The 23,550-nt window shown below is 40.4% G+C and overlaps 4 protein-coding genes across 14 annotated transcripts in view; 3 read left to right on the top strand and 1 right to left on the bottom strand.

Annotated features, from left to right (window-relative positions):
* Nucleotides 1-221: 221 nt before the first annotated feature.
* On the bottom strand, nucleotides 222-13,446 carry Alh (coiled coil domain containing protein Alhambra). Of its 6 annotated transcripts, XM_071718773.1 has the most exons (15): nucleotides 12,533-13,445; nucleotides 12,368-12,447; nucleotides 11,734-11,898; nucleotides 11,426-11,623; nucleotides 10,639-11,319; nucleotides 9,232-9,563; nucleotides 7,357-7,818; nucleotides 7,096-7,279; nucleotides 6,764-6,962; nucleotides 6,350-6,502; nucleotides 6,001-6,262; nucleotides 5,794-5,922; nucleotides 5,554-5,706; nucleotides 4,739-4,784; nucleotides 222-4,440 (listed from the first exon to the last, which is right to left on the bottom strand). In XM_071718773.1, the coding sequence occupies exons 1-13, from the start codon at nucleotides 12,639-12,641 to the stop codon at nucleotides 5,556-5,558; spliced, it is 3,105 nt and encodes a 1,034-aa protein (XP_071574874.1). In that variant the 5' UTR covers nucleotides 12,642-13,445; the 3' UTR covers nucleotides 222-4,440; nucleotides 4,739-4,784; nucleotides 5,554-5,555. The 6 variants fall into 6 exon arrangements, with proteins under 6 accessions (XP_071574874.1, XP_071574876.1, XP_071574878.1 ...); XM_071718775.1 differs by lacking the exon at nucleotides 4,739-4,784 and having other exon boundaries at nucleotides 12,533-13,446; XM_071718777.1 differs by having other exon boundaries at nucleotides 222-4,784; nucleotides 6,764-6,959; nucleotides 7,156-7,279; nucleotides 12,533-13,446.
* Nucleotides 13,447-14,767: 1,321 nt separating this feature from the next.
* LOC139780237 (adenylate cyclase type 5-like) overlaps nucleotides 14,768-23,550 on the top strand; it is a 94,957-nt gene continuing 86,174 nt past the window's right edge. For all 3 annotated transcript variants that reach the window (XM_071718788.1, XM_071718789.1, XM_071718785.1), the window contains exons 1-2: nucleotides 14,768-15,168; nucleotides 15,439-15,489. The gene's annotated coding sequence lies outside the window, so the exon portion shown is untranslated. The remainder of the gene's footprint in view (nucleotides 15,169-15,438; nucleotides 15,490-23,550) is intronic.
* LOC139780239 (uncharacterized) lies at nucleotides 16,039-19,578 on the top strand. Of its 2 annotated transcripts, none has more exons than XM_071718794.1 (3): nucleotides 16,039-17,119; nucleotides 18,022-18,310; nucleotides 18,516-19,578. In XM_071718794.1, the coding sequence occupies exons 2-3, from the start codon at nucleotides 18,038-18,040 to the stop codon at nucleotides 19,026-19,028; spliced, it is 786 nt and encodes a 261-aa protein (XP_071574895.1). In that variant the 5' UTR covers nucleotides 16,039-17,119; nucleotides 18,022-18,037; the 3' UTR covers nucleotides 19,029-19,578. The 2 variants fall into 2 exon arrangements, with proteins under 2 accessions (XP_071574895.1, XP_071574894.1); XM_071718793.1 differs by lacking the exon at nucleotides 16,039-17,119 and adding an exon at nucleotides 17,131-17,435.
* LOC139780238 (arylalkylamine N-acetyltransferase 1) lies at nucleotides 20,374-23,292 on the top strand. Of its 3 annotated transcripts, none has more exons than XM_071718790.1 (4): nucleotides 20,391-20,601; nucleotides 21,164-21,444; nucleotides 21,874-21,972; nucleotides 22,531-23,292. In XM_071718790.1, the coding sequence occupies exons 1-4, from the start codon at nucleotides 20,499-20,501 to the stop codon at nucleotides 22,909-22,911; spliced, it is 864 nt and encodes a 287-aa protein (XP_071574891.1). In that variant the 5' UTR covers nucleotides 20,391-20,498; the 3' UTR covers nucleotides 22,912-23,292. The 3 variants fall into 3 exon arrangements, with proteins under 3 accessions (XP_071574893.1, XP_071574891.1, XP_071574892.1); XM_071718791.1 differs by lacking the exon at nucleotides 20,391-20,601 and adding an exon at nucleotides 20,616-20,688; XM_071718792.1 differs by lacking the exon at nucleotides 21,874-21,972 and having other exon boundaries at nucleotides 20,374-20,601.

Here is a 23,550-nt window from a genome sequence, read left to right as displayed (position 1 = left end):
CATTTTCTGCGTAAAAACCATAGTTAACTAGTTTTTGGCATAACGCCATAACATATATGATGTAAATTTACATAGATATAAGTATATAATAATTGTCAATTGAAACTAATAATTTTCAACAAATGAATGTAGATTACATATTAATTGTACTGTCAAAAGCGATTATCAAACGAAAATTAAGAGAATTGTGGAAGGATTGCTGAAACAGGTCAGGATTGGCCTAGTGGTTTAGTTTTCTTTTATTACATATTCATATGCACATTTACATTACAAAATTGTATGCATAGCAATTTACATTCCTCGTTCTATACGGCCGATCGGAGAACCGAGCAACCAAAATTCCTAATAAAGACGAACGAGAACGGCGTATTCACTGCCTCCCGAACTCTTCCTTTGTCTAATCGAGAAGCGACTTAAATACATATCTCCGACGATCGAATTCTATATTAAATTTAAAGTACAAATGAAAAACGCTTAGAGCACATTTGGCGATAAATGTGGCAGTTTAATCCCAAAATTTAACGATAATTTCGACTAACCTCCGATTAATTTATTAAGTAATATCTTTGTAAATAAAATAAGTTTGCTTTAGATTGTTAATTGTTGTTTGACAAAAAAAAAAGTATTAGAGATCCTTACGAGTAAATTAAGAATTTATGAAGAATTAAGCAAAACTAAAAAAAGAATGGAAGAGACGGCCTCGGAAAGACGTTTCTTCCTGAATCTCGGGAACATGATTCGGAAACACGATGAAAGCGCACTCGTACTCGGAAAGTGACAATTTATTTGGTAAAAGTGTCCATTACATAAGATTTAACGCATCGCTCTTAGATGAGGTCTTATCTACGAAAGTAAAATCTATGCGCACAATCGCTACGTCGATGTGACCGTCAATGATGAATTTCTTCATCTTCTCCGCGCCGCGCCGTCGGAGAAGGCTTTGGATACGAAAACAGGAAATTACCTAATTAATTTAACGCTCGCGAACGCGAGAGCCCGATGCTCGGATGATTAGGAACACAATTGCTTTGCTTTGTATCTCTGGCAGTTGGAGATTGAACACAGAAGCGAAGAAACAACGATCGACCCTTCCTCTTTTTTTCCTCCTTACACCACCTGGCAGAAATGACGCGACACGATAGGTAATTCAACGGGGAAATTAAAAAAGAAAGAAAGAAAAAGAAATGATCAATGCTCGCAGTCTCGAAGGGAAAGAAAAGCCTCGCCGACTCACATATACACACATGCTGCACACACACGATGCGATGACGATGACGATGACGATGACGATGACGATGACGATCGACTCCTATCCGTGTAAATGACTAAAGAGATGTGCAAATAGAGATTTTTCTTCTTCTTTCTGTCTCGCGATATCGCCGGGTTCTTTCCTAGATTCTACGCGTACGCTTCGACATGAAAGCCTAAGGAATCGAGAAGTTTCAATGATTCGATTGAAAAAATTTGGCACTGATCCAGCTGTGAAAAAATATCATCGTACTGCTCTGTGACTTCAATTTTTTTCTTTTTTTCCCCTCCCTTTTCTTTTCTTTTTCGTCTCTTTCTCTCTGCTAGGATATCGTACAACTGTTATTCCCCGCCGTTTTATTTCCTATAATTGCCTCGCGCGCGCGTACCATATATATATATAATATATATAATATATCCCTTAACAATACAGTCGACTATATTGATAATGCATAAAATACTCTTCAGTAGTACAAACGCGAGATCGCGCCGTAGAATCACGCGTTTCTTCCTCTTTTTTTGTCTTTTTCTTCTTTCTTTTTAGAAATCCTAGCGAACTTTCGACAAGGTCGTCAATCATGAAATTCACCAAATCAGTACGAGCAATACGCATTGGAGTTCGATACCTCTCATCGTACATTCTTGAGAGGCTGTGAATATCGAGTGTTCTTCAAGAACATCGTAACTGGATTGTCATTCGAAGTACTCGCAGAGACTTTCCTGAGATATTCGTCAAGCAAAATTTTCAAACTCACATGGAGATGCAATGATGAAAAGATGCCTCGTAACAGCAATTAAAAGTCAGTTTTTATGTTTGAGTTTGCACGACTATTTCACAATCGTGTCTTATTAAACGATAAAAAATGACGCGATAATAAACGTGGCTCTCAAGAATGCACGATAATTCGACAAATGTTGTCACGTACTCGCGCGCACAATCGACGCCCACAAGGAAAACTCGGCAGAATTTTGCGTAGTAAACTGATTCTCCCTGAGTGGTGATAAGCTATTCTGTAGGTTTGGTGTTTTCATGTCTATCCCTCCCGCACCTCGCTCGTCGAATATACAATATTACTTTTATCATACAATTTATAAATCTAGAGATCCCTAATTAGTTTTCTCTTTCGCTTAAAAATTTTCCGTCACTATTCGCTAATCGGACTTACAAATTTAGTCGACAGTACAATCGATTCCCTTATTTATCTTATTGTCCCTCAACCACCCCAGTCGTGTTCCAGTCGATGCGAGCTAATACTTTTACGTAAAACGCAATTACATCTAGTGTCTTGTAAACAAAAATGCAAGGGGGAAAATTGATATATATCGATTTTGAGAACACATCGTCGGATTACGACAAAGAACACAATGCGGTAAAATGTTATCAGTCGATCCCTAGCTCTTCGTAAATCTCTGAACTCTTTTGTGCCGCTCGACAAGCAGTATATCGTAATCACTGGAAGGTGGTCTCGGGAAAATTTTAGTTTTGTACGACAAACTCGAACATACGTACGTATAATCATATTTATTATAATTTCGTTTAACTAGTTTTGCGAGGCTGAGAAATCTCGTATTATGCTCGTAACCACGGTGCAAAAATAAAGCGACAGCATGGGACGTATCATCCTGCGAGTGTACCCCCTTATTTCATTTTCTTTTCTGCGTTTTTCGACGTCTGCGAATACTATGCCATCCCCCCCCCCCTCCCTCGTCTTCCGCAATTTCAACGACACGAAGAGACGTTATCCGTGAATTATGCATTCGGGCCGATCGCAGCGGACACTTGTCGATCCTCTTTTTTCCCCCCTACCTCTACAGCTGTCCACTGTCGTTTTACATTGCATGTCATTCTGTGATTTGTTTGCGGTATCACATGCAAATTTCTTCGCCGACTTATAAACGAGCTAAATTATATTACATATACCGTAGCCTTTGAGCGAAATACCTTATGTTTTCTTACCAAGTCTTATATCCTAAAAATGTTCTACCGTACCGTCTAGCACTTTTGATTTTGCGATTTGCACACGGCGTCGCACGCTCTCGGAAATCATAGACACATGATGGTGCGAATAGAAAATCGAAGGCTATTTTCACGGAAACGCACAGCAAAACGAATTTCAATTCCGACATATACGAATATTACATCATTCTTAAGCAACGTAGCTCCGGCTTTATACGATCGTGCGTCCCATATCTTACACGATTATTCGCGTGTTTCGCGATCTCAATACATACACATATACATATACAAAATGTATCGCACAAGCATTCACAAGTTTTTTAAATATTTGCATTATCAAGATCTGTGCCGTGGTTCGCGGTCTTGTTTGTAATTTTTTATTACGCCCTTGATTAATATTACAACCATAATTTCGAGGCTGTAAGATTGCCGCAGAATCTGATTACTAAGAAAATAAAATTATCAAAACAAAACTCCCAATTGCTGTAAATACACAATGTCATAATTGCTCTTGTGGTTGATGCTGTTCCACATGTAAATTGACAGAATTGATTTATTAACGAGTTAAGTAAATTGAATTAAATGATGAAGAGTGGATTTAATTTATTTATAAAAATTGATAAATCAAAATTATATAAATAAATTATTTAATTTAGTAAATCAATTTTTCACTAATATCACAAACTTCAATGTACAAATTATATTATATGTGCAATTATAATTTTTTTTCTGCAAGTATTGAAATATTATTTATATTATCGACCACAGAGTCATTGTCACCAAATTAACATGCAATTAAGTAATTGATATAATAACATGATTGTCTTTAATCATGTTAAACAGTCGAATTGTCTTTAATGTTGTAGATCAAATGATGGCACAATGTCTCCTTCTATTTGCATTCCTCGAAAATTTATGCATAATGACGACACAGTACTGATGAAAACTACAGGCTGAAAAAGGGAAGTTGAATGGAGAGGGGGAATTGGATGACGGCAAATAAAGTTGAACGAAACGATTATGCATTCGTTAGAAAATGTCGAATTGGGATCAACCTACTTCACAGCTCTTGTTGGCGAAAGGCAGTGCTCGTCTTGTACATATTTGGGTATTTCCCCCCTTTTTTACGTGTATGTATAAGATTAGAATATACATTAAATTAGCTTTGAAATAGGTTGCACTCGATGTCATCATTGTCGTATAGTATGCACGCTGCGGTGCATAACGGTGGTACGCTAAAGAAATAGAAAAGCTGCATAAGTGAAGCACGTCAATTTTAAAATTACGATTCTTCGACAGAACATTAGTATATAACAAGAATTGTTGACATGCATGACAAATTTATCATAATTACTGCAACCAGTAATCTAATTTTCTCTTTTCTTGATCCCCGGTTATTTTTTTTCTCTTTCCTTTAATTTCTTGCAAAATTTCGGGTATCCTTTTGTCGCACCACCAGAAATACGCGCAGTTACCGTCGTTAGAATGTACACCTACCGTATTATTGCTATTTAACGCGATAGATTAACTTACAGTCTAAGATTTGTACATCTGTGGATTTGCTGTTCAATGATGATGCCTACAAAGAGAGATAAAGAGCATGTCTCAAACGTGCCTAATTTTTATAATTAAAGAAAAAAAATAAAATAAAATTGTTATGTTGTTATAATGTCCTAGCATAATATTTTAACATCCTAATAAATTATCAAAATTTAATAATTTTATTTAATTTGCAAAATATCTTTGCTAGAGAAATCTGCGAGACAAATCTTCCTAACTGCTTCTTCGTCTAGAATTGCAAGTTTTTTATTACATTATTATACATCTCCTATTTGAGTCTCTAGAATATTGTTACAGTTGCAATGTACATATAGCTCGTACGTATAAAAGTCCAACAAGATAAAAATAGAAAGATAGTAAAAAAACCTATAGTGAATACTTGATTTGATGCATACACACGAACACAGCGTTTCAATGAGATCCACGGTAAAATCGCTATCAGTATACGTACAAAATATTTAGATTTGTACAGTGTATATGTATATATATGATTGATATATATATGTAACAACTTTAAAATACTTTGTGAAAAGATATACAAATCGAGATATATGTCTGTACATTGTAAGCTGCAATCGACATCACTAAAGTGACATTTCTTATCAAGTAGGAAAACGGTTGCCGATAAACGTGGCGTAGAAAAATGTATATCGGTTAATATCTCGCGAAGAAGCGCAGTTAGGTCTCTCTTGCGGTGAGATTTGGGTCCTTTGATGTTGAATAATATACGTAGCAACGAATCTCGTTTTAATAATTAAGACTCACGGCTACGTCGAGTTTGTATCTACCTTCAGCTGGGCTTGCCCGGTGGCCCGTGGCTAGTCGGCGAGGGTCCATGCGAGTGAAGATTGTGAACTCCGCCCACTTGGTTGCTGGTGAGGCTGGACATGGTGGGCTGATACATCGACGGCATATAACTGCTCGATGGTTGCGACGCTGACCTGACAATCAATGTGTTACGCATAAAATTATGTCCGTAATAACGAGATAAACAGAATAAGAATGAGATGAAAATACTATTCACTTACCTCGGCATTCCACGCAATGGATCTGGCGTGACAGATGAATTTCGTACCACGCCGGAAGTGTTTGCCGGCGCCGGCGATACTATGTTGCTTGGTTGACCCTGCAGATATCCAGCTCCAGCCGGACTGTGCCTATATTTAATTGTGAGAATAAAGGATCAGTTTAAATCGATGTTTAACGGTATTCTACGCGAAGAACAAATACGTTACCTCATTGTTGGGCTTGGTTGAGGCGCAACCAATGATCCTCGGTGATACTGAGCGAGAGAAGCAGCCGCAGGCAGGGAAGGATCTGGCGGCAAACCGTTCTCCAATGTCGTCGGATGATTACTAGTACTGGAGTGAGGTATGTACGTGTTGTTCACTCGCGGTTCGCGACTCACTCTAGGTACCGGTGCCGGAGCGCCGGGTGGCACTTCCGAGTGTGAAACATTGGGATGAGACGGATTTACCGTTGGATGTATATTATTCACTGAAAATAACGAAAATATACATTATGCGCGTTGTCTTCTCATGAACGAGATACAAAAAGTATCGTCAAGTAGTTGATCTAACTAACCTGAATGTGAACTAGGTTGAGTTGTCAACGGAATAGCGAGTCTAGCATTCACAGCCAATAAATGGTCTCTCCTTTGCAGGAGATTATTTACATGTTCCTCTAGCCTAAGGTTCTCAGCTCTCAACTGATGTAGGCAGGAAAGCAGGGATGCAACTGCAACAGATTTCAATAATGTTGCTTTCTGTCATATTCTGAATACGTTTACTTTTTATTTGAGGCCAAAGCAATATTGTACCATTAAAAATAACAAATTTTAATTAAGACAAGTTTTTTATAAGACAAAAGTATAAACGTAAAGCGTGGCATGCAGCTTTTTTCGACATTATTGCATAAAATAAAAAACAAAGCATGGTCCTCTCACTTTGTCAAACCCATGCAACTTTAAACATGTTTTTTCCTTTGCCATACACTTACTGTCAAAATGTTGGGCTTGCTCCATTAGAAATTGACTTCCCTGCTCCCACTGTCTCTCCAGGAGCTGATCTAACGTTTGTGGGATCGCTCCACTACCTAAAACTCCACTGGTATTGGCTGTACTCGTAATGCCGCCGCTCGTGGAGAAAACCGAGGCGAATGAAGTGGGTGGGATGCTTTGTTGGCCACATCGTATCTGCTTAAAAAAAGAATAAAACATTTAAAAAAATTTATCCTAAACAATTTAATTGATAAAAATAATGAATTACACCATAAACCAACAAGATTTATGTTTCTTCGAATTCAATATGGCAATTTGTCTTTTTACGTACAGATGCTAGTACTCGATTGTGCAGCTGCGGTCCAATCATGTTTGTATTGGAGTTACTCGCCTCTGTAAATATAGAATGGGCCTCGAGCTCCTGCGAAAGTGTGTCCGACATCTTTTGCGCCATTGTCGAACTAGGATTCAACTGATTCCCCAACATGTGCGGTGCGCTGACTCCATTTTGAAATCTGAGAAAAAAAAGGAAGAAACATTCACATTCCTGCATTTATCCACGACAAAACGTTACTTTATTTGCAAATCTTACAGTTTTATGTTGTTCTCCTCCTTTATCATGGCGTTAGCAAGAACGGTCGGTGTAGTCGATGCAGATAGGGGTGGGATAGGAGTGGATGCGGCTGTTTTCCTCTTTCGTTTGCCCGTGTTACTACTCATACTCTCTGATCCAGGACTGCTAGGCGGTGATTCCTTGACAGTCGGCCCCATAATGCTCGCAGAGCAGCCTGCGCCACTGATGCTACTGAAGTGCCCGACAGTAGCCAATGCAGGGCCCTGAATAATTGACGACACCGGGGCCACCGTGGCGGCGGGTGGAGGAGTCTGGTGATTGTTCCTCCCACCCCTCTTGGACGTCGACACGACTGCGGTGCTGGATACAGAGGTTACGATTGACGGGTTTATCGTTTGTGACCTCGGCAGTGGTGGTTGGCTGTTGGACGAACCGCGCTTGGGTTTGCGAGGCTTCTCTTGCTTGTCCGACGATTGGGAACTGAAAGTTAGCGAACGATATCAAACGGTTAGCGTGGCGAATCACATCAAACTTGACACACATCTTCCATCAAAATACAAAACGTCCATTATTTTATGTAACAACTAGCTAACAGCGTGATAATAAAAAAAAACCCGTTACTTTAACACACGGCCAGAAATTATCCCGATGGAAAATACAATTCCCAAACGTTCTCAAACAGTTTAATAAAACAAAAAACGAGAAGATCAACGCACGCTGAGGCGGGTCGTCACGACGGAGTGCCATTTACGATGTCACGTTACACCTTTCCGTCGCTCGTTGCCCGTGAGGCGCCTTGCCGAGGAAAAAACAAACATAACCTCAATGCCTCCTGTTCGCCAAGACCCGCGCCTCGAGTACGTGAACCGAGTCACGGGGCCACTCAACACCGGGGTGACGTTTCCTCTTTCTCTCTCTCTCTCTCTCTCCCCCCCCTCGTCTTACCGAGGTTACAGCGTTACAATGTTAATATCACACACAAACACGTCGCGATGTATTGCAACAATTCCGCGATGCAATTATTATGCAGCGCGCGCGCGCGCACGCGAGCTCACTCGTCGAATGACCCCGAGTGAACTACCGTGCTCAATACATAGACTATAGACAGAACACTGATGTAAACACGCTCCATCTTCCGTCGCACTCGCGACTCGTCGAGCCTGCTTCCGCTCGCGGCACGAACGCGCGGCACCCGGACCCGCGTCCCGACTCCCGACTCCCGACTCCCGACTCCCCCGACGACCGTCCCTCGCTCGACCGATGGACCGCCCGAACACTCGTTCGGGCGAGCGCTCCGTAGTCCGTACTCCGTACTCTCCGTAGACGAATGGCCGATTCCGGCGTGGGAAGAGGTTAGAACCTCGACCACCTTGTTTACTAATCGCGCCCGCCATTTTGAACGCACGCGGCGCGTGACACTCCTGGAGCCGCGTGTCGTTTCTCCGACTGTCCCGGAGCATCCCTCACGCCTAAAACTCGAGGCACTTCGTGGCACGTCGTCAAATTTTTATGCACAGTCACTGCACAGATCTTCACTATAAATTCAATGTTCACAATTTCAATTGCAGTATTAACGGCAGCGATAAACAGAACGTGAGATACGCATTTTCCTTTCATTTCCCTGATATTCCCACTGCAACTTAACTAAACTCCAAATATAATTTCTCCGTAGCGATTTCTCCCTCTGCGGCAGATTTTACACAGTAAAAAAATATATATATGTTACAACACAATTACGTGATATAATTATACTTACAGCGAATACATTGATTTAATCTGTATTTTTATACACTTCCCTGCTTTTTTTAATGCATTTTTTTTTAACAAAGAATTTCTAATTGCAAATGAGCTCCCTCAATGAATTCCAATTTTGTATCTACGGCGAGAACTTACCGACATCGTTTTATCGGTGCATCCTCCGCGGCGAACTTCTCAGCGCTCGATATTGCACTCAATCGCAGCTCGGTATTGGCAGCCGTAGTGATTATGCTCTGCTGCAGCTGTTGATACATCGTCAGCGAGGTTGTCACCACGCTCTGAACCGCACTGGCGAGCGAGGTGGCAATCAACGGCACGGATACGACGATGCTGTTTGACGTAGTTGTCGGTGACTGGGTGACGGCCGAGGACTGGGACTGCGTCACCGTCATTATCACAGGCGTGGTGGTAGCCTCCGTGGCGACCGGCGTGCTCGACGACGATTGAATCGGGCTCTCGGCTTTCATCTGCAATCGATGACAAACAGAATGCGTTATCGCCACGTCTCATATCCCACAGCTAGTACGATATTTCTACAGATAAATGACTAATTCATGGTAGATGTGCTGAAGAAATACCGAGATGAAATAAACAGCGCGATAACTGTCTTCAATTATACCTTTGATAATCATTGAAAAGTAATGTGACGGTAATAGTTCTTTCACGTGTCATTACTGAAATTAGTTGCTTCGGTTAAGTCAGATAGGTTTGCACAGAGAATTTTTCTATTGAGACTTGCTCATTGCACTTATCAAATATTTTGTTAATTCATGATATAATTGGTATAATTTGTTCAGAGATACAATTTCCGAGCGGCAAGATCAACCGCTCGCTGTCGAATAAAGGATTTCCTGTTTATTTTATTTTTATCACAGGCAAGGTGATTCTGATGTGACATATCCAACAGATCAAACAAAAAGTGGTAAATATTTATATTTATGCATGTAAGACTGTACGATTCTGTAGACAATGTTTTCAATGTTTAATTTTTCATGACATTTGCTTTAAAACTTTATAAATTTATTCTTAATGTTTGTAATATTAGCATAAAAATTTAAAATTTTGATTATATTTTAAAGATAAACAATACTTAAGATAAATGTAAAAATAAACGTTTTTCTGGCTTATCAAAGATCACTAGTCAAATTTTGTTAAGCCTGTTGTCGCGAGATTTTGATAACAAACCAGTCAAAAGTAAACATAAGCAAATACTTATATAATGTTATATATGAATATCGCAAATCTCTCAAATTAATATTAGCTATTATTATATAATGTTACAATGTCTCTATAAGTTACAGTTAGACAATACAAAATCCATGTATGGTATATGGTATTATTTCATAATCGTTATTTTTTATGCAATCAAAATAATAATTAATTAAATATCGCAATCAGTTGTTCGCATTAGTTATACCGGCAATTTATTACAAACCATATAATCTTTATTATTGAAATAGACTAAAAAAGATCTTAATGTTCAAGTTCAAGAAGAGCAAGTGCTAAACCAATTCAATGTAATAACATATGTAAGACTTTTACCTTTTTCGATTTTTCCGGTTCCGTCGTTACGCTTAAGCTAGTAGCTTCGGTGATTGTCGGCTGCACATTGTTGCTCGGGACGATCTGCTGCGCCATAGAGCTGACCGTCATCACGACCGATCCGCTAGCTTCGGAGCTGGCCGATTGATTCGAGTTTTCATTCCCTATCACGGTCGGCGTACGCGCTCCGGTTTTTCTCTTCTTACTGGTATGACTCGTCTTGTTAGAAGTCGACGAGTTGGATTTTCCCTGGCCCCCAATGTTCTTGTGCGCCACGTTTGAATTACCGGCGTTCGTCTTCATTGCAGGGGCGGTTGCCGTCGTGGCGACGGTGGTGACAGTGCCGTTGCCATCGTGTCCGAACACGCTCTCCGACTGTGTGACAATAGTCTCGACAAAGTTAGAGGTCGTGAACTTGCTGGAACTTGTGGAATTGTCTTTTGGTGTATTACGACCGCTACCACCGCTCTTGTCGTCCGCGACGCCGTTTATCTCTAAACTGGGACTAGCATTGGATTTACTTTTAGAATTCGCACTTGACTTGGAACTCGAGCTTTTCCGCTTGCCACTCGACGATTTTATCGGTGTCTCCGCCTCTTTCTCCGGCGACGAGTCCGACGAACCGTTGTCGGCGGGTATTGGTTTGTATGGCGGTATCGTCTTCACGTTGCCGCCCTTTTTCTGTAAATTAATTAACGTTATCCAAGAAATTTTCACAACATTAATTAATACCTAATTAATACTTGATATCCGTTGATTAATACATACTCAATAGTGAATTACTCACCAACTTCGAATAGTGATGCTGGCAGTAACCGCAATATTTGACATTGTCGAGATAGTTGCCAGCTTCCTCGCAGAGCAAGCCCAGAGCCTGTGCACAGGTAACATGAAATTGCTGTCTGCAGCCCGCTTTGTTACATTGCATGCAGGCTCCCACGTTTGCTCTGCTACCTCTGCCTTGTTCCTCGCAGATGTAACATGTCTAAAATCATCAAATTTCTATGATACGAGGTATAATAAAGTATATGCGATATTAAACACAGTGAATAACTTGTTTCGTAGCCACATCTGTGACATCGATGAAAGCTTTACCTTGCTAAATCTTTCTGTAGGAATGAGCTCCAATATAATTGGTTCCATTGTAGTCACGTTACCGAATCGAACTTCCGGAATATAGAGAGCGCACACGACGTGCGCCCATCCAGCCTGGTTCGTTCTCTTAAGAGCTCCATCCCGACTCGGACATAACTCACAGCGCTATTTAAATTACATCCCCAACAAATTATATATCTCAATAAAAAAAATATTTATATTCTATCGTAATAAACAAAGAAATAGATTGGATATTTAGTCCATTATAAAGATAGAAATACAGTACAATCTCGGCACTATATTAAAAATCAGATTACACCAGATTAATGGATTTGCCGGGCTGCTAGAATGTAAGGGATATAAGAGTAAATAAAACAATTGGGAATTTAAAAATATTCTGAACTTACAGCACAAATAAAACAAGAAAAGCAGCGACGTATTTTCGCAGAAACATAAAGAATGCTTCATCGGCGAAGGTCTAACGGTCTCACGTATGAATAAATAACCAATACGTATAAGTGTTAAACTCGCCTCTCGCCCAAGGGGCCGCGGAAGCTCGCGATAGTGCCAGATTAACGAGATTTTACTGTACTGAGAAAAGCATTCTCATGCGCGAAGAAACAATTCTCCCTACCACTCGAGCGCTGCGTTCTTGAGACTCGCACTTCCTACAATACCAGGGTCCCGTTGGTACAGTGACGATGCCATAGCATGCTGTGAAACAATAACGCTTGTTACTCCTCAATCGACAAAGGAAAATGTAATAATTTTGCAAGGAGTGTTGACTGTGAACAAATACCTTGGTGCACAGCAACAGTGCAGCCCTGTCCATCGCAATACACCAACGGATTCTCTGTCCAGCCCCTCTCGTCAGAACACACGCAGCACCCTCCGAGCATCTCCTTCATGCTGTGCCCCAAGCAATTCGGAAGACGAGACTAGCATGAGGAGCTAGGCGACGGACCGCGGGCATTGGCTGCGTAGGGCGAAGAGGCTCGTGTGTCGCAAGATCGCATTCCGGAGTCTCCGCGGTGCGGCGGCAAGAGGTTGAAGAGGCTGCTCCCGTCGGCGGCCTCTCCTCTCTTTCTCTCTCTCTCTCGGACGGCTCTCGGTGGGGTCCCGCCACCACCGCGTGTCTTCGGCACCCCCGGCGCGACTCGCGGACTACGCGCGGAGCGCGCGGGACGCGCGCGTCGTCGCGCGTCGCGTCAACGAAGAGGCGAAGGCGAAGGGCGGAGGAAGGATGCTCTCTCGCGACTCGCGAGCGCGCGAGGATCAACGCGGAGCCGGAGCACGCTGAACGCGAGCGGGCGAGCAAGCGTGCGTGAGGGCACACGCGCGAGCGCGCGCGCGCGCGCGTTTTCGCACAGTGGAATCACGCGGGGAACGGATGCCGTCGGCCGAGCGGACGTCGCGGATTGCCGACCGCCAACCGGGCGTACGTCGCGCGAACCGCGAACGCACGTGCGAATGTAAGCGGCCCGGCCCCCACGATCGGAACGTGTTCGGACGTCTCGTGTAACTCGTGTTATTTACGACGGCGCTCTATTTGTTTCCTTGGTCGGCCATCTTACTTTTGCTTGTCGCGCGCGACCCGCGCACGCGCACACCCGCCGCGCTCCTCCGCAAGGCACGTCCGTATCTCGCGATATATTCTTACAAGCGAATCTCGCGTTGTTTCCGACGCGGCGCGTTCGATTGGACGCGGAATGATTCCTGCGTTTCTGAACGAAACGAACATACCGTTCATCTCCCTGGGCTGCGTTCGAAAACTTCACTTGGGTGCACACCAGCGTCGTTCTGTCCTTGTTCAACTTTTAGTAAATAACAAAGATAGAATGACGCGGGGTGTGCACCCGAGTAAAGTTTTCGGACGCAGCCCTGTGATATGCCGCCAAATTTTACGATTTATAATCCGCGTCAAATTTCAAAATAGAATCTAAATGATCTAAATTAGAATTCTATCATATAGTTTGGTATTGGATGCTTTTTTTAACAAAAGACACAGAATACAGTGTAACAAATAGGCATGTTTGTTTTAGCTGAACTTGTTGCACAGTTAAAGGGTCGACAGGAGTCATTTATTACTAGAATCGTTAAATCCGTATTTAATCTTTAATTCTCTTTTTCTCTCCAACGTGAGAAGAATAGCGCCCGTCAGTCCCGTCACCGTGCTTCATGCTGTTTTCGGAACGCGCTCGTTTCGGTGATTGGCATTCCTGCTTCCTCGTTTCGCGGGCCGCGGGAATAATTGCTACGCGAGTACGCGCCGTGTGCGTTCAATAATTAGCGAGTGTATAAGGTGTTTGTCGGAATGAATAACGTACGTGTCGCGCGAATCGCTCACTCGAGACGTCGAGGCGAAGGTATGTACGGCAATTGTGAACGATTTGTGCAGTTTCGCTGTGATATTCGCGGGTGATAGTCGCTCGTCCCGCCATGTCTGAACTCGCGAATCGCGAATGTGGCGTTCATTTATCTCGTGTCGTGTGCTTTGAACAACGTTGTGCCGGAATTGTCGTGTCGTTGTGATTTATCTCCGAGTCTCTTCGTAGGGAAAAAGAGGGCTGAGTGACAGTGTCGTATCGAGTGATTCGATGAGTAACGGAACGCCGTGATACATCGCGCCCGTTCGTGAATGCTTCATAATCTCCGTATTTCTCGCGTCGCGTAAGTTAGCGGCCGGCAGTCACGATTCTTCGTCGTGCATATTAATAATGCAGTTTTACTTTCGTCAGATTTACGAGTTTGATATCGTATGTGTATACTGTGAGTGCGATATTTAATTTCAATAGCGTATCTTTGATTAACCAAGTGCGTGCCTTTATTAACCGTCCGCTCGACTTGCGTAGTAGGTATCGCGCCAAGTTGCCGGACACCTTGGAACATTTCGTCGCATTAACGTAACGCGCGGTGATGAACGCGGAACAAATCGGGGCAATCGGCGTCGCGACTCCTTCAAATTTGCACGAAAAATTGTTACCTAGCTGCTTTTGTATTACAAAGTACTTCCTTCCCATGGGTACGACCTTGGCGAGGTGGGAAGGCCCAGTACCCAGTACGAGGATTTTACCCAAGCAAAACTCTTGTTCTGCTTGGATAAAAATCCAAAGACGGGGAAGCTAACGTACCCTCGCGTCCGTCGATTTAATTGAATAAACGAATCGCAGCCGATTCGTCGCGTTTGCTTCGGGAGTGCCGTTCAAGTAATCGGACTAAAGGACTTTTCTAAACGGGAGTGCCGTACAGTATCGCGCGAGAAAGACTTTTACTGTTTATTAGTCCGCGCGCGATTGTAGTTTATTATCCGCGAGTGTTTCTCGCGAGTGTCCTGTGCGGTGAGAGAAGGAGGAGAAAGAAGGAGGAGAGGCCTGACGTCCTGGGAGGAGGAGGAGGTCTGAGAGAGACATCGAGCACCGGCGGAGCAACCTTGGGGTAAGTATCATCTTTTAGCTACATAAAATTAATAATTTGTTTCTATTTATTCGAATTGTTTAATTTTAATTTTGATAAGTTAAAAGTAATTAAAGAAAGAGAAGTTATATAAAATTTTATTTTGTAAAGATCTTTTCTTTCGATAAACAGATAATTGTATTGCTAAATATTTTATTGAAAGACGAATTAGAGACGCGTAAGAATTAACTTTTCAAATGTTAATAATTTTGAGCGCTTTTTAAATTTAAATCTTATGTTTGTATGTTACAGTATCACCGTAGCTACGTGGCTGCATAACTCCGCCCGTTGCGCATCGAATCGGTGAGTTAATGCACTGAGAAACCCATTTCGTTGAATCAACTAAATCCTTGTTTGGATATGGGCAAACAAATTCTTTAGTTAAGGACGTTCTCCGGTCCTTATACTAGATAAAATCGATTTTCTTAGGATTTTCTTGAAACTGTGAATATACGTTAATTTAGGTGTGCTTTATGCGTGGTATAAATTTTAGTACCTCTTCCGGTATAAAAAATAAAGATACTGAGCCTCAAAGTTTCAAAAAAAAATTTAATTTTAATTTTTTTTAGTTTTGGCATTTTTTCCTTATAGAACTCGACGAGAGGAGCAACTTTGGTCCTCTTGGCCAACCTCGTATCTCTTACCGTTTGGCCTGAAAAACCTTTTCATTAGTAAAAGTTGAAACTTTGAGGCTCAGTATCTTTATTTTTTTATACCGGAAGAGGTACTGAAATTTATACCACGCATAAAGCACACCTAAATTAACGTATATTCACAGTTTCAAGAAAATCCTAAGAAAATCGATTTTCTCTAGTATAAGGACCGGAGAACGTCCTTAATATGCTGATATATGGAACTCGGCTCATTTGTTGGAACAAAAAACTATTACACGATTTATCGCCAACCCATCAACGGATAACATTCTATTATCATAACATATGTAATAATTATTTTATATTTTACGAGTAAAAGTCATGATCATTTAACTCTTAAGTCCAAGCACGATTTTAAACAAAAATTCGATGCGCTTTATCTCTCCAAGACCTATAACCCATGACTGATATAGATAATTTGTCAAGTAAATGATAAGAGTGACTATAGGCCATCTGACTGAAATTCCTTGCTGAAGCTAAAACTAAACATCTCGCTATCTCATTCGAACGACTTCAAATAACTGTTTTTGGCTAATTTATGACTTTCAAAATAAATGCTTTCCGCTAACGACTCTATCAATGTCGAAATTACATTGCACATTTCCGGGCTCTCGCACGATGTTTTTTTCATCGCACAGTTTTCATCGACAGTCAAAATTTCAAAATTAGCCATATAATATATGTTCTAATTGTAAGTGTATCTCCGCATAATTATTATTGTTAACATACAACTATAAATGCGTCATAAATTATTTTCTTGCATAATTAGTTACTCGCATATACGCGTCACGAACGTGCCAGTGCAGAACGTTCAGAACGTGAAACATTTTGATTAAGTTCGAGGAGGGGACTCATGCGTGTCTAATCGAGAGTCACCCATATCTCATTGTGAGAGAATGATTCTAACAATAAGTGAAGTGAATGAATTCTATCGAGCGGCAGAGAGAATGATGCCGCGCCGCGTTTCTTATTGCAATGCAGATTACATGTATATCCATCAAACAGAGGTCAATGTCTTCGGACAAAATAATCGGAGCCGCGATAGAAGGGGCTGCATAAACACGCGAACGGATTAAAAGGCCGCGGTGGCGAATGCGACGAGAGAAAGTGCAGCCTCTCGAAGAGCGAATGTTATTACGTCGCGTTAGAGTGTGTGCATTGCGCATTGTCAACATATACCTACTATACAATATTATCAGGATCGTGCTTATCTATAGGCACGTTGGATGCCCGTTTATACGCGTGAGACACTCGTAATCGGAGAAATCACTCTTTCTACAGTAAGTTGCATTTATTGCTGCTTATTATTATGTTTATTATTATCTAATGATACATATTTCTTTACATATTTGTTAAATACCTTGTGCTTGTTCCTCGGTTCCTCCGTATCTCTGAATTCCAAGCATTGTTGCGCCTGAGGCTAAATATAGTCTTGAGGCCATTAAAGAGTCGTTAACTATCATTATGGTATGGTACAACGCGAGCGCGGTGATCGGTAAATTTCTCAGTATACGACAAACGGTCACTGTGTTAAGACCTCCGTGTCGAAATAAAATAATATTCTTGACCGTGCTAAGATCTCCCTGGCAAAATGAGGTAATTCTTGACTGTTAAGTTGACGATTAGTGTGTTAAAGCATCGGAATTTAACTCAATTTAACTAAAGTTAAATAAATATAACAATTAGATCAACGGCAGATCGGAGGCACCGGCAATTGTATTTCTGAAGAAGTTTCCAATTACAATCGCTATTCTATCTATAATAATTTTTCTGAATATTTTTTACGTAATACTTTTAACATTATAGTTTCTGCAGCAGTATATAAAAATGTTATTGAAATATGTGGATTTTATAATTTTCCTGGTGGAAAGTATTTACGTAATTACTAGTGTAAAACAAGCTATCATTTGCATTTATCTATGAACTTGATACTCTTTGACTTGATGAACATGCACTATCGCTCACTGCATCAAGATCGCGTTATTTCATCACAATCGTCAAAAATTCTCCTGAAAAATCATGATACTTTTCGTTACCGCTATGTAAAATAAGTATGTATTTTTATGAGTAGCTCAACATGCATGTATGTCATCGAGGCCAATCTCACTCGACAGTGTCACTAAAATGTTTTTGGTTTTGCTCTCTTTGAAATAATCACAACGGAAACGCGCTTATATTTTAGCAAGACGCGTAAAAGGATGTCCCACTATCGGCCTTGGGGCTCGACGGAGAATGGTCAGATAGAATTCGAGTCCTTAACGGACGAGACCTTGGAGGGTGCTCTCGATGCGATAAGAAAGAGCTTTTTCCTCTACGAATCCGTATCCATAGGCGTGGAATTGAATTCTGAACCGGGAGCATCCGAAGAACTCGAGGAGCTCTGTTTATACGCGGCTAAGGACGGTGTGAGTGTCGTGGCTATCGACATTACTACTAACGAAGTTGTCGGTGTCGCGTTCAACAAAATTCAAGTGAGTGAGAGTGTTAACTTTTCAGTATAATGTTCTGTACTTCGAAAAGCGTTTTTTCGAATTATTGAAAATAGATTAGTTTCTATACTTTTGTATATAATCTATAATCAAAGCTTTGCAACACACGGTTAGTTAGCATTGATGTTCCTAGGTTGTTATACCTCAAGTGTTTTTGACAGTTATTCTGACTAAGCTAATTTTTCAGGTGTCCGCCAACAGCTCTGAGAAAAGTTTCTTCGAGCGCTTCAGTGACAACTGTCGGTACAAATCGTCAAAGGCTCTGGTGGACTTCATGATAAATGTAGATTCGCGAGTAAATCTCTTCAAGCATTATTACGTCGATTGCATCCTCGAGATTATGTTTCTAGCGACTTTACCCACCTACGGGAAACGACGTATAGGCGAGATGCTAATCACCTCGTCATTGGAACTCGGTGAGGAATTGAGACGCGATAAAAACGTGAGAATACCCATCACGATACACGGCAGTAACGAGGTGACGAACGCCGACGCGGTGCCGGCCTTAGCCTCCGCAATCATGACGTCCAATTACTCGTATCGAATCGCGATGAAACTGCACTTCGACGTGCTGTTGGAAGTCTCGTACGACGAGTTCGAGTTCAATGGAAAGAAGTACAGTGAGAGAGTAGGCCAGGAACATCGACAGGCAGTTTTGGTAGCCAAGAGACTCTCCCCAATTTTGCCAAAAAAACAATGATCGTGCGAGTAGTTTTATGGACAGAGAACATTCTCACATTGCGATGCTCAATCGAATTTAGGAATAACATAAATTAGAAATAGTAACAGATATTATCATATAGGAATAATAATTATAGATATTATTATATAAATGCGTATTATATGCGCTGCGTGCATATAAATGCATCACAGCGGAAGAATAAATTGATGCCGCGTTCTTGGAAGAATATATAACATCCGAATAGAATTAGGATAATGCTCGACAGATATATATTTTATGACACAGACTTTTTTTACGTAGTCAAAATGTGAGGAAGAATATATTGGAGTCATATCCTATAATATTATATATATAATGTATTATATAAAATATTTTATCGTATGTATTTACTACAATTACATAATATCATTTTTATGAAGTTGCACAATATTATTTGCAAGTTGCAAGAGGCAAAAAATACAACAGCATGTAATAAATGCTGTTGATTTAGCATTTTAGCATATTTAATGAATAATTTGACTCGGATATTTGATGAGTGAATAAAAATTTAGAATGGTTCTCGCAATAATTCTGCGATTCTTCTGTTTTCTTTGCAACCTTTTTTGATTAAACAATTGCTACCCGGCAAATCAAGATCCTTGCTCATCGAGGCTTCCACTTGAAGTTTATTTATAGATAATTCGCGTCACTTTCAACAAAATTTATGTAAGGCTGATGGCAGAGAATGAAACGTAGGCTCTTACGTCTATCGTAGTCATAGACGTAAAGCAAGGCAGAGAAAACTGTATACGTAACTATGTTCGTATCGTCACGTATCGACACGATAGCTTTTCATGACTTTACGTTTACGTATACGGTTTTCTTTGCCTTGCTTCACGTCTATGACTACGATAGATGTAAAAGCCTACGTTTTGTTTTCTGCCATCAGCCTAATATACAAACAATCATTAGAATATAACAAGCAGAATAGAACGTCTGTATGTAAAATACATATCAAAATATACGATTTTGATCTATATAATATATAGATCGAAATACTTGACATATAAAATTATAGATAAAATTATAGATAAAATTATAGATAAAATCTTATCTCGATATCTAACGTTATAAACGTTATAAATCTAAAGCGAACTTTGTCCTATACTCATTAAAATATGTTGCGCAAATGCTGCAAAATGTTGTTAATCTAAACAGCGCATTGTGTGCAGAATTATAACATTATTAAGCGAAATAAAAATCAGGTCCCCTATTTCACAAAGGTTTAATAAATCAGATCTAATCAGAATCTTGCATCTCGTTTCCGTCTTCACGGAAAATGAGATCTATCGGTGATAAGGCGCGAAATTTTTCTACGTATCTACTGTAGTAAAGTGATAGTGCGATAACGATAACGAAGAAGTTGGCGCTTTCCAGCGATTCGAATAGTCCAGTGTACGCGTAACTGGCCGATTATCAATCGCTGTGTGTTGTGATGTCTGTAATCAAATGAGACATCTACAATGGGGAGCGACTCGTGATGCAGTTTTTATCTCCCGGCGATACCCCGGCATTCCACCGACAGTAGACACCGCTAGCAAATCTCGACTCGGTAAGTTCGCTTTCGTCCGGTGCTTCAAAATGAGGTTTCGCCTTATGTTTCTTCGCGCCTCGGCCGCCTTCAATAAAACTTTTCTCCGTAAATCCAAAATTAATATAAAAAATTTGTACGATATATCAGATACGAAGAACGTGTGTGTTTCAAGAGTTGTAACCTACCCCGAGTTGGAATAGTTGGACGTTATAAGAAATGTGATAGAGCAGTGGGATACTTAACTCGCCGATATTTTTTTGTAACTGTATTATATCCTTTCAAATATCCTTCTTACTTCTGTTCTTATTTGCAACTAGCATTTAAAATATTCTGGATATAAGATTTTATACTAGAGTTCGTAATTATTTATACTACAAAGTGTTACGCTCAATAAAACGTTCGCGATTTAAGAAATGTCAGGAAGCAAACGACTTAAGAATCTCCCTCTCTTCCTTTCTTGTTGAATTCGATACGGCGGTTGATAGAAAAAAAAAGAACGGAACGGGATGCGCAAGACGAGTGTGATATAAACTTGCGCGTGTATCGATCAGCTATAGTGATGCCGTAGCGTTTCTTCTAGGCGAATCCCCAGGACGCATCATGCCCGCCTGCCTCGGCACTGATCGTACAGGCGCTCTCGAATTCAGAATGCTCACCAAGGACAGAATCGAGGATGTCCTGACCGTACAACAGTACTCCATGCGACAAGAGTGTATCGCAATCGGCATGGGCATGTACGAGGATCCTGGCGCTCCCGAAGAGATGCAGTTGGTCTTCAGGGAGGTCATCAAAGACGGATGCACGGTGATCGCGGTCGATCGATCGGATCGCGTTGTCGCTGTGGCGTTCAACAAGTTACATGCAAGTACAAAAAGCGTGATCTTAAATCATCGGCATAAATAATCGGTTTAAATATGACTTTATTTTTGGCATATCGCAGATTTTATCGTCGATTGCCGTTTGATAAATAATTCGCCGCGACTACGCTTTTGCGATTAACGACCCGCGATCGAATAATTTGCTAGATTGACATTCTTTCAATTATCACAAATGATTGCAATATCGTAGGGCGTAGGGAATGTCGGTGCTGTTAAAGATGATTAGCTGAAGAAGATATTGAATGTTCCATCATTCGTATATATAAATTACAGCATAACGTTTGTATATATATTTATACTGTATACATATATTACGGCATGTATTAAATTAAAAATGATTTGTCAAAATAATGGAAAGTTAATTGGCATTTTTGATTTCGCCGATCTCTGAAATGTCTATTTATATTTTCAGGTGCCTCCCCAGCCAGAAGAAACAGATCCCTTAGCATTATTTATAGAAAGTAACATTAAGCATCGCTCGTGCCGAGATCTGATTGAGTTCATCGACGACGTGAGTTCGTGATTTATATCGTTTTATACATCCTGCAATCGACAATGTCAACATGAGTGCTCTAATTTCCTTATAGATCTTAAAACTCTTTCGCAAATAGCGATAAGTACCGTAGCTATCGCGATCGCTTTTGCTTGTACTATTAATTAATCTTCAGAAGGCCGTAATTTGCACGTCTCGTTTGAAGAGTTTCTTGTTTGCGCATAATAATTTTCAGCGCCGACTTTCCTGTTAATTAGCAATCAAACTTAGCATTATCAATTACATTTGAAACAAGATCTAAAATACTCATTTTTCTTTTAATTTAAATACACCCTTACGATTCTACACATTGCAAAAAATTTAACAATAACAATTTTATTCAATTTTCTCATAAGACATAATTAAGAAAAATGCGTTGATTGAATTCACGAATAAATAGGTAAAGTTGCTTTCTCTCTCTCTCTCTCTAAAATCAAATAGTAACTTTTAATCATCTAATTTAAGAAATGCATTCAGCAGATTCTAATGAGCTTATCGCTTGTCAAGCATGCTAAATCACGTTATTCTCGTTATCAGATAGAATCGCGAGTAGACGTCTTCGAGAAATACAACGCGCGGAGTGCCATGGAAATCTTCTACATAGGCACGGATCCGAAATGTCAGGAGCGCGGTATCGGCCTAGAAATCACGGAGAAGAGCCTCGAGGTCGCGCGGGGCTTACGCGCTAGAAAACTGAAGCAGATCTGCGTAGCCGACAAAATCGTCAACGAGTACGTGCGACCGGAAGTGGCTTTTGCCGTCGCCGCCTCGATGTTCAGTCAACGAATAATGGAAAAGTTGAATTTCGAGACACTCGCCGAGGTGCGGTACGAAGATTACATACGTGGCGGCAAAAAGATGTCCGACAGGATAGGCAATGTTCACAAGACGGCCAAATTAACCGCCCGCAAGCTCTGACAACGTCGAATTTTATTCTGGATTTTACATAAACGTAGTCATTCGCTTTTATATCAAAATAAAAGCATTAGTATCTAAAATTCGCTCCAAAGAGAGGGAAAGATTGTATTTTAATTAAAAGGTTGTCAGGAGAACCAGAAATATTAAAAACCGCATAAAATTCAAAACAAACTCTTATAAATAATGTCAGCATGTAAATTTCTTTAATTATTTTATCAGTTAATTTTTTAGAACATTAAACAAAGTTCAAGATTCACTATAAATCATAAAATATTTATATATTGTATCTACGTACAAAGATCAGTGAAAGTGAAACTAGTTGGCGTGTTCACTGTTATGTAAATTGTTAAAAATGCATTAAAAATTATCTTTACTAGTTAACCTCATAATAGTAGTTTCACTATCCATCCCTTCGCTCATTTCTTCTACACTGTAAAAAGAATCTGTAAAATTCTATGCATAAGTGCAAAAATTGTTATTTTATACATTTGCATTGTAAATTATACCATTTTTGCACTTATAACTTTTACATTCTGTTACAGTGTGCTAATTGTAACGCAAACAGAGAAAGATTTAGTTAACCAATTTATTGTTAGCTGACATTGATGAAGTTAATTGTAACTGAATTTTTCGGATGGG

Source organism: Temnothorax nylanderi, unplaced genomic scaffold (genome assembly GCF_030848795.1).
Source record: "Temnothorax nylanderi isolate EJ_2023f unplaced genomic scaffold, tnyl_v1.0 TNYL_tig0269_pilon, whole genome shotgun sequence".
Classification (NCBI taxonomy): Eukaryota; Metazoa; Arthropoda; class Insecta; order Hymenoptera; family Formicidae; genus Temnothorax; species Temnothorax nylanderi.
This window is presented reverse-complemented; position numbering and strand designations above follow the sequence as displayed.

What these genes read in the sequence shown, in the direction of transcription:
- LOC139780238 (XM_071718790.1), top strand. Translation starts at nt 20,499, where the DNA reads ATGAGACATCTACAATGGGGAGCGACTCGTGATGCAGTTTTTATCTCC. An exon ending in CGCTAGCAAATCTCGACTCG is followed by an intron (nt 20,602 to 21,163) that starts GTAAGTTCGCTT and finishes CGTTTCTTCTAG; the next exon opens with GCGAATCCCCAGGACGCATC. An exon ending in TGATTGAGTTCATCGACGAC is followed by an intron (nt 21,973 to 22,530) that starts GTGAGTTCGTGA and finishes TCTCGTTATCAG; the next exon opens with ATAGAATCGCGAGTAGACGT.
- Alh (XM_071718775.1), bottom strand. Translation starts at nt 12,641, where the DNA reads ATGAAGGAGATGCTCGGAGGGTGCTGCGTGTGTTCTGACGAGAGGGGC. An exon ending in AACCGGAAAAATCGAAAAAG is followed by an intron (nt 9,564 to 10,638) that starts GTAAAAGTCTTA and finishes CATCGATTGCAG; the next exon opens with ATGAAAGCCGAGAGCCCGAT. An exon ending in CCATTGCGTGGAATGCCGAG is followed by an intron (nt 5,707 to 5,793) that starts GTAAGTGAATAG and finishes ATTGATTGTCAG; the next exon opens with GTCAGCGTCGCAACCATCGA.
- LOC139780239 (XM_071718793.1), top strand. An exon ending in TCGCGTTCAACAAAATTCAA is followed by an intron (nt 18,311 to 18,515) that starts GTGAGTGAGAGT and finishes CTAATTTTTCAG; the next exon opens with GTGTCCGCCAACAGCTCTGA.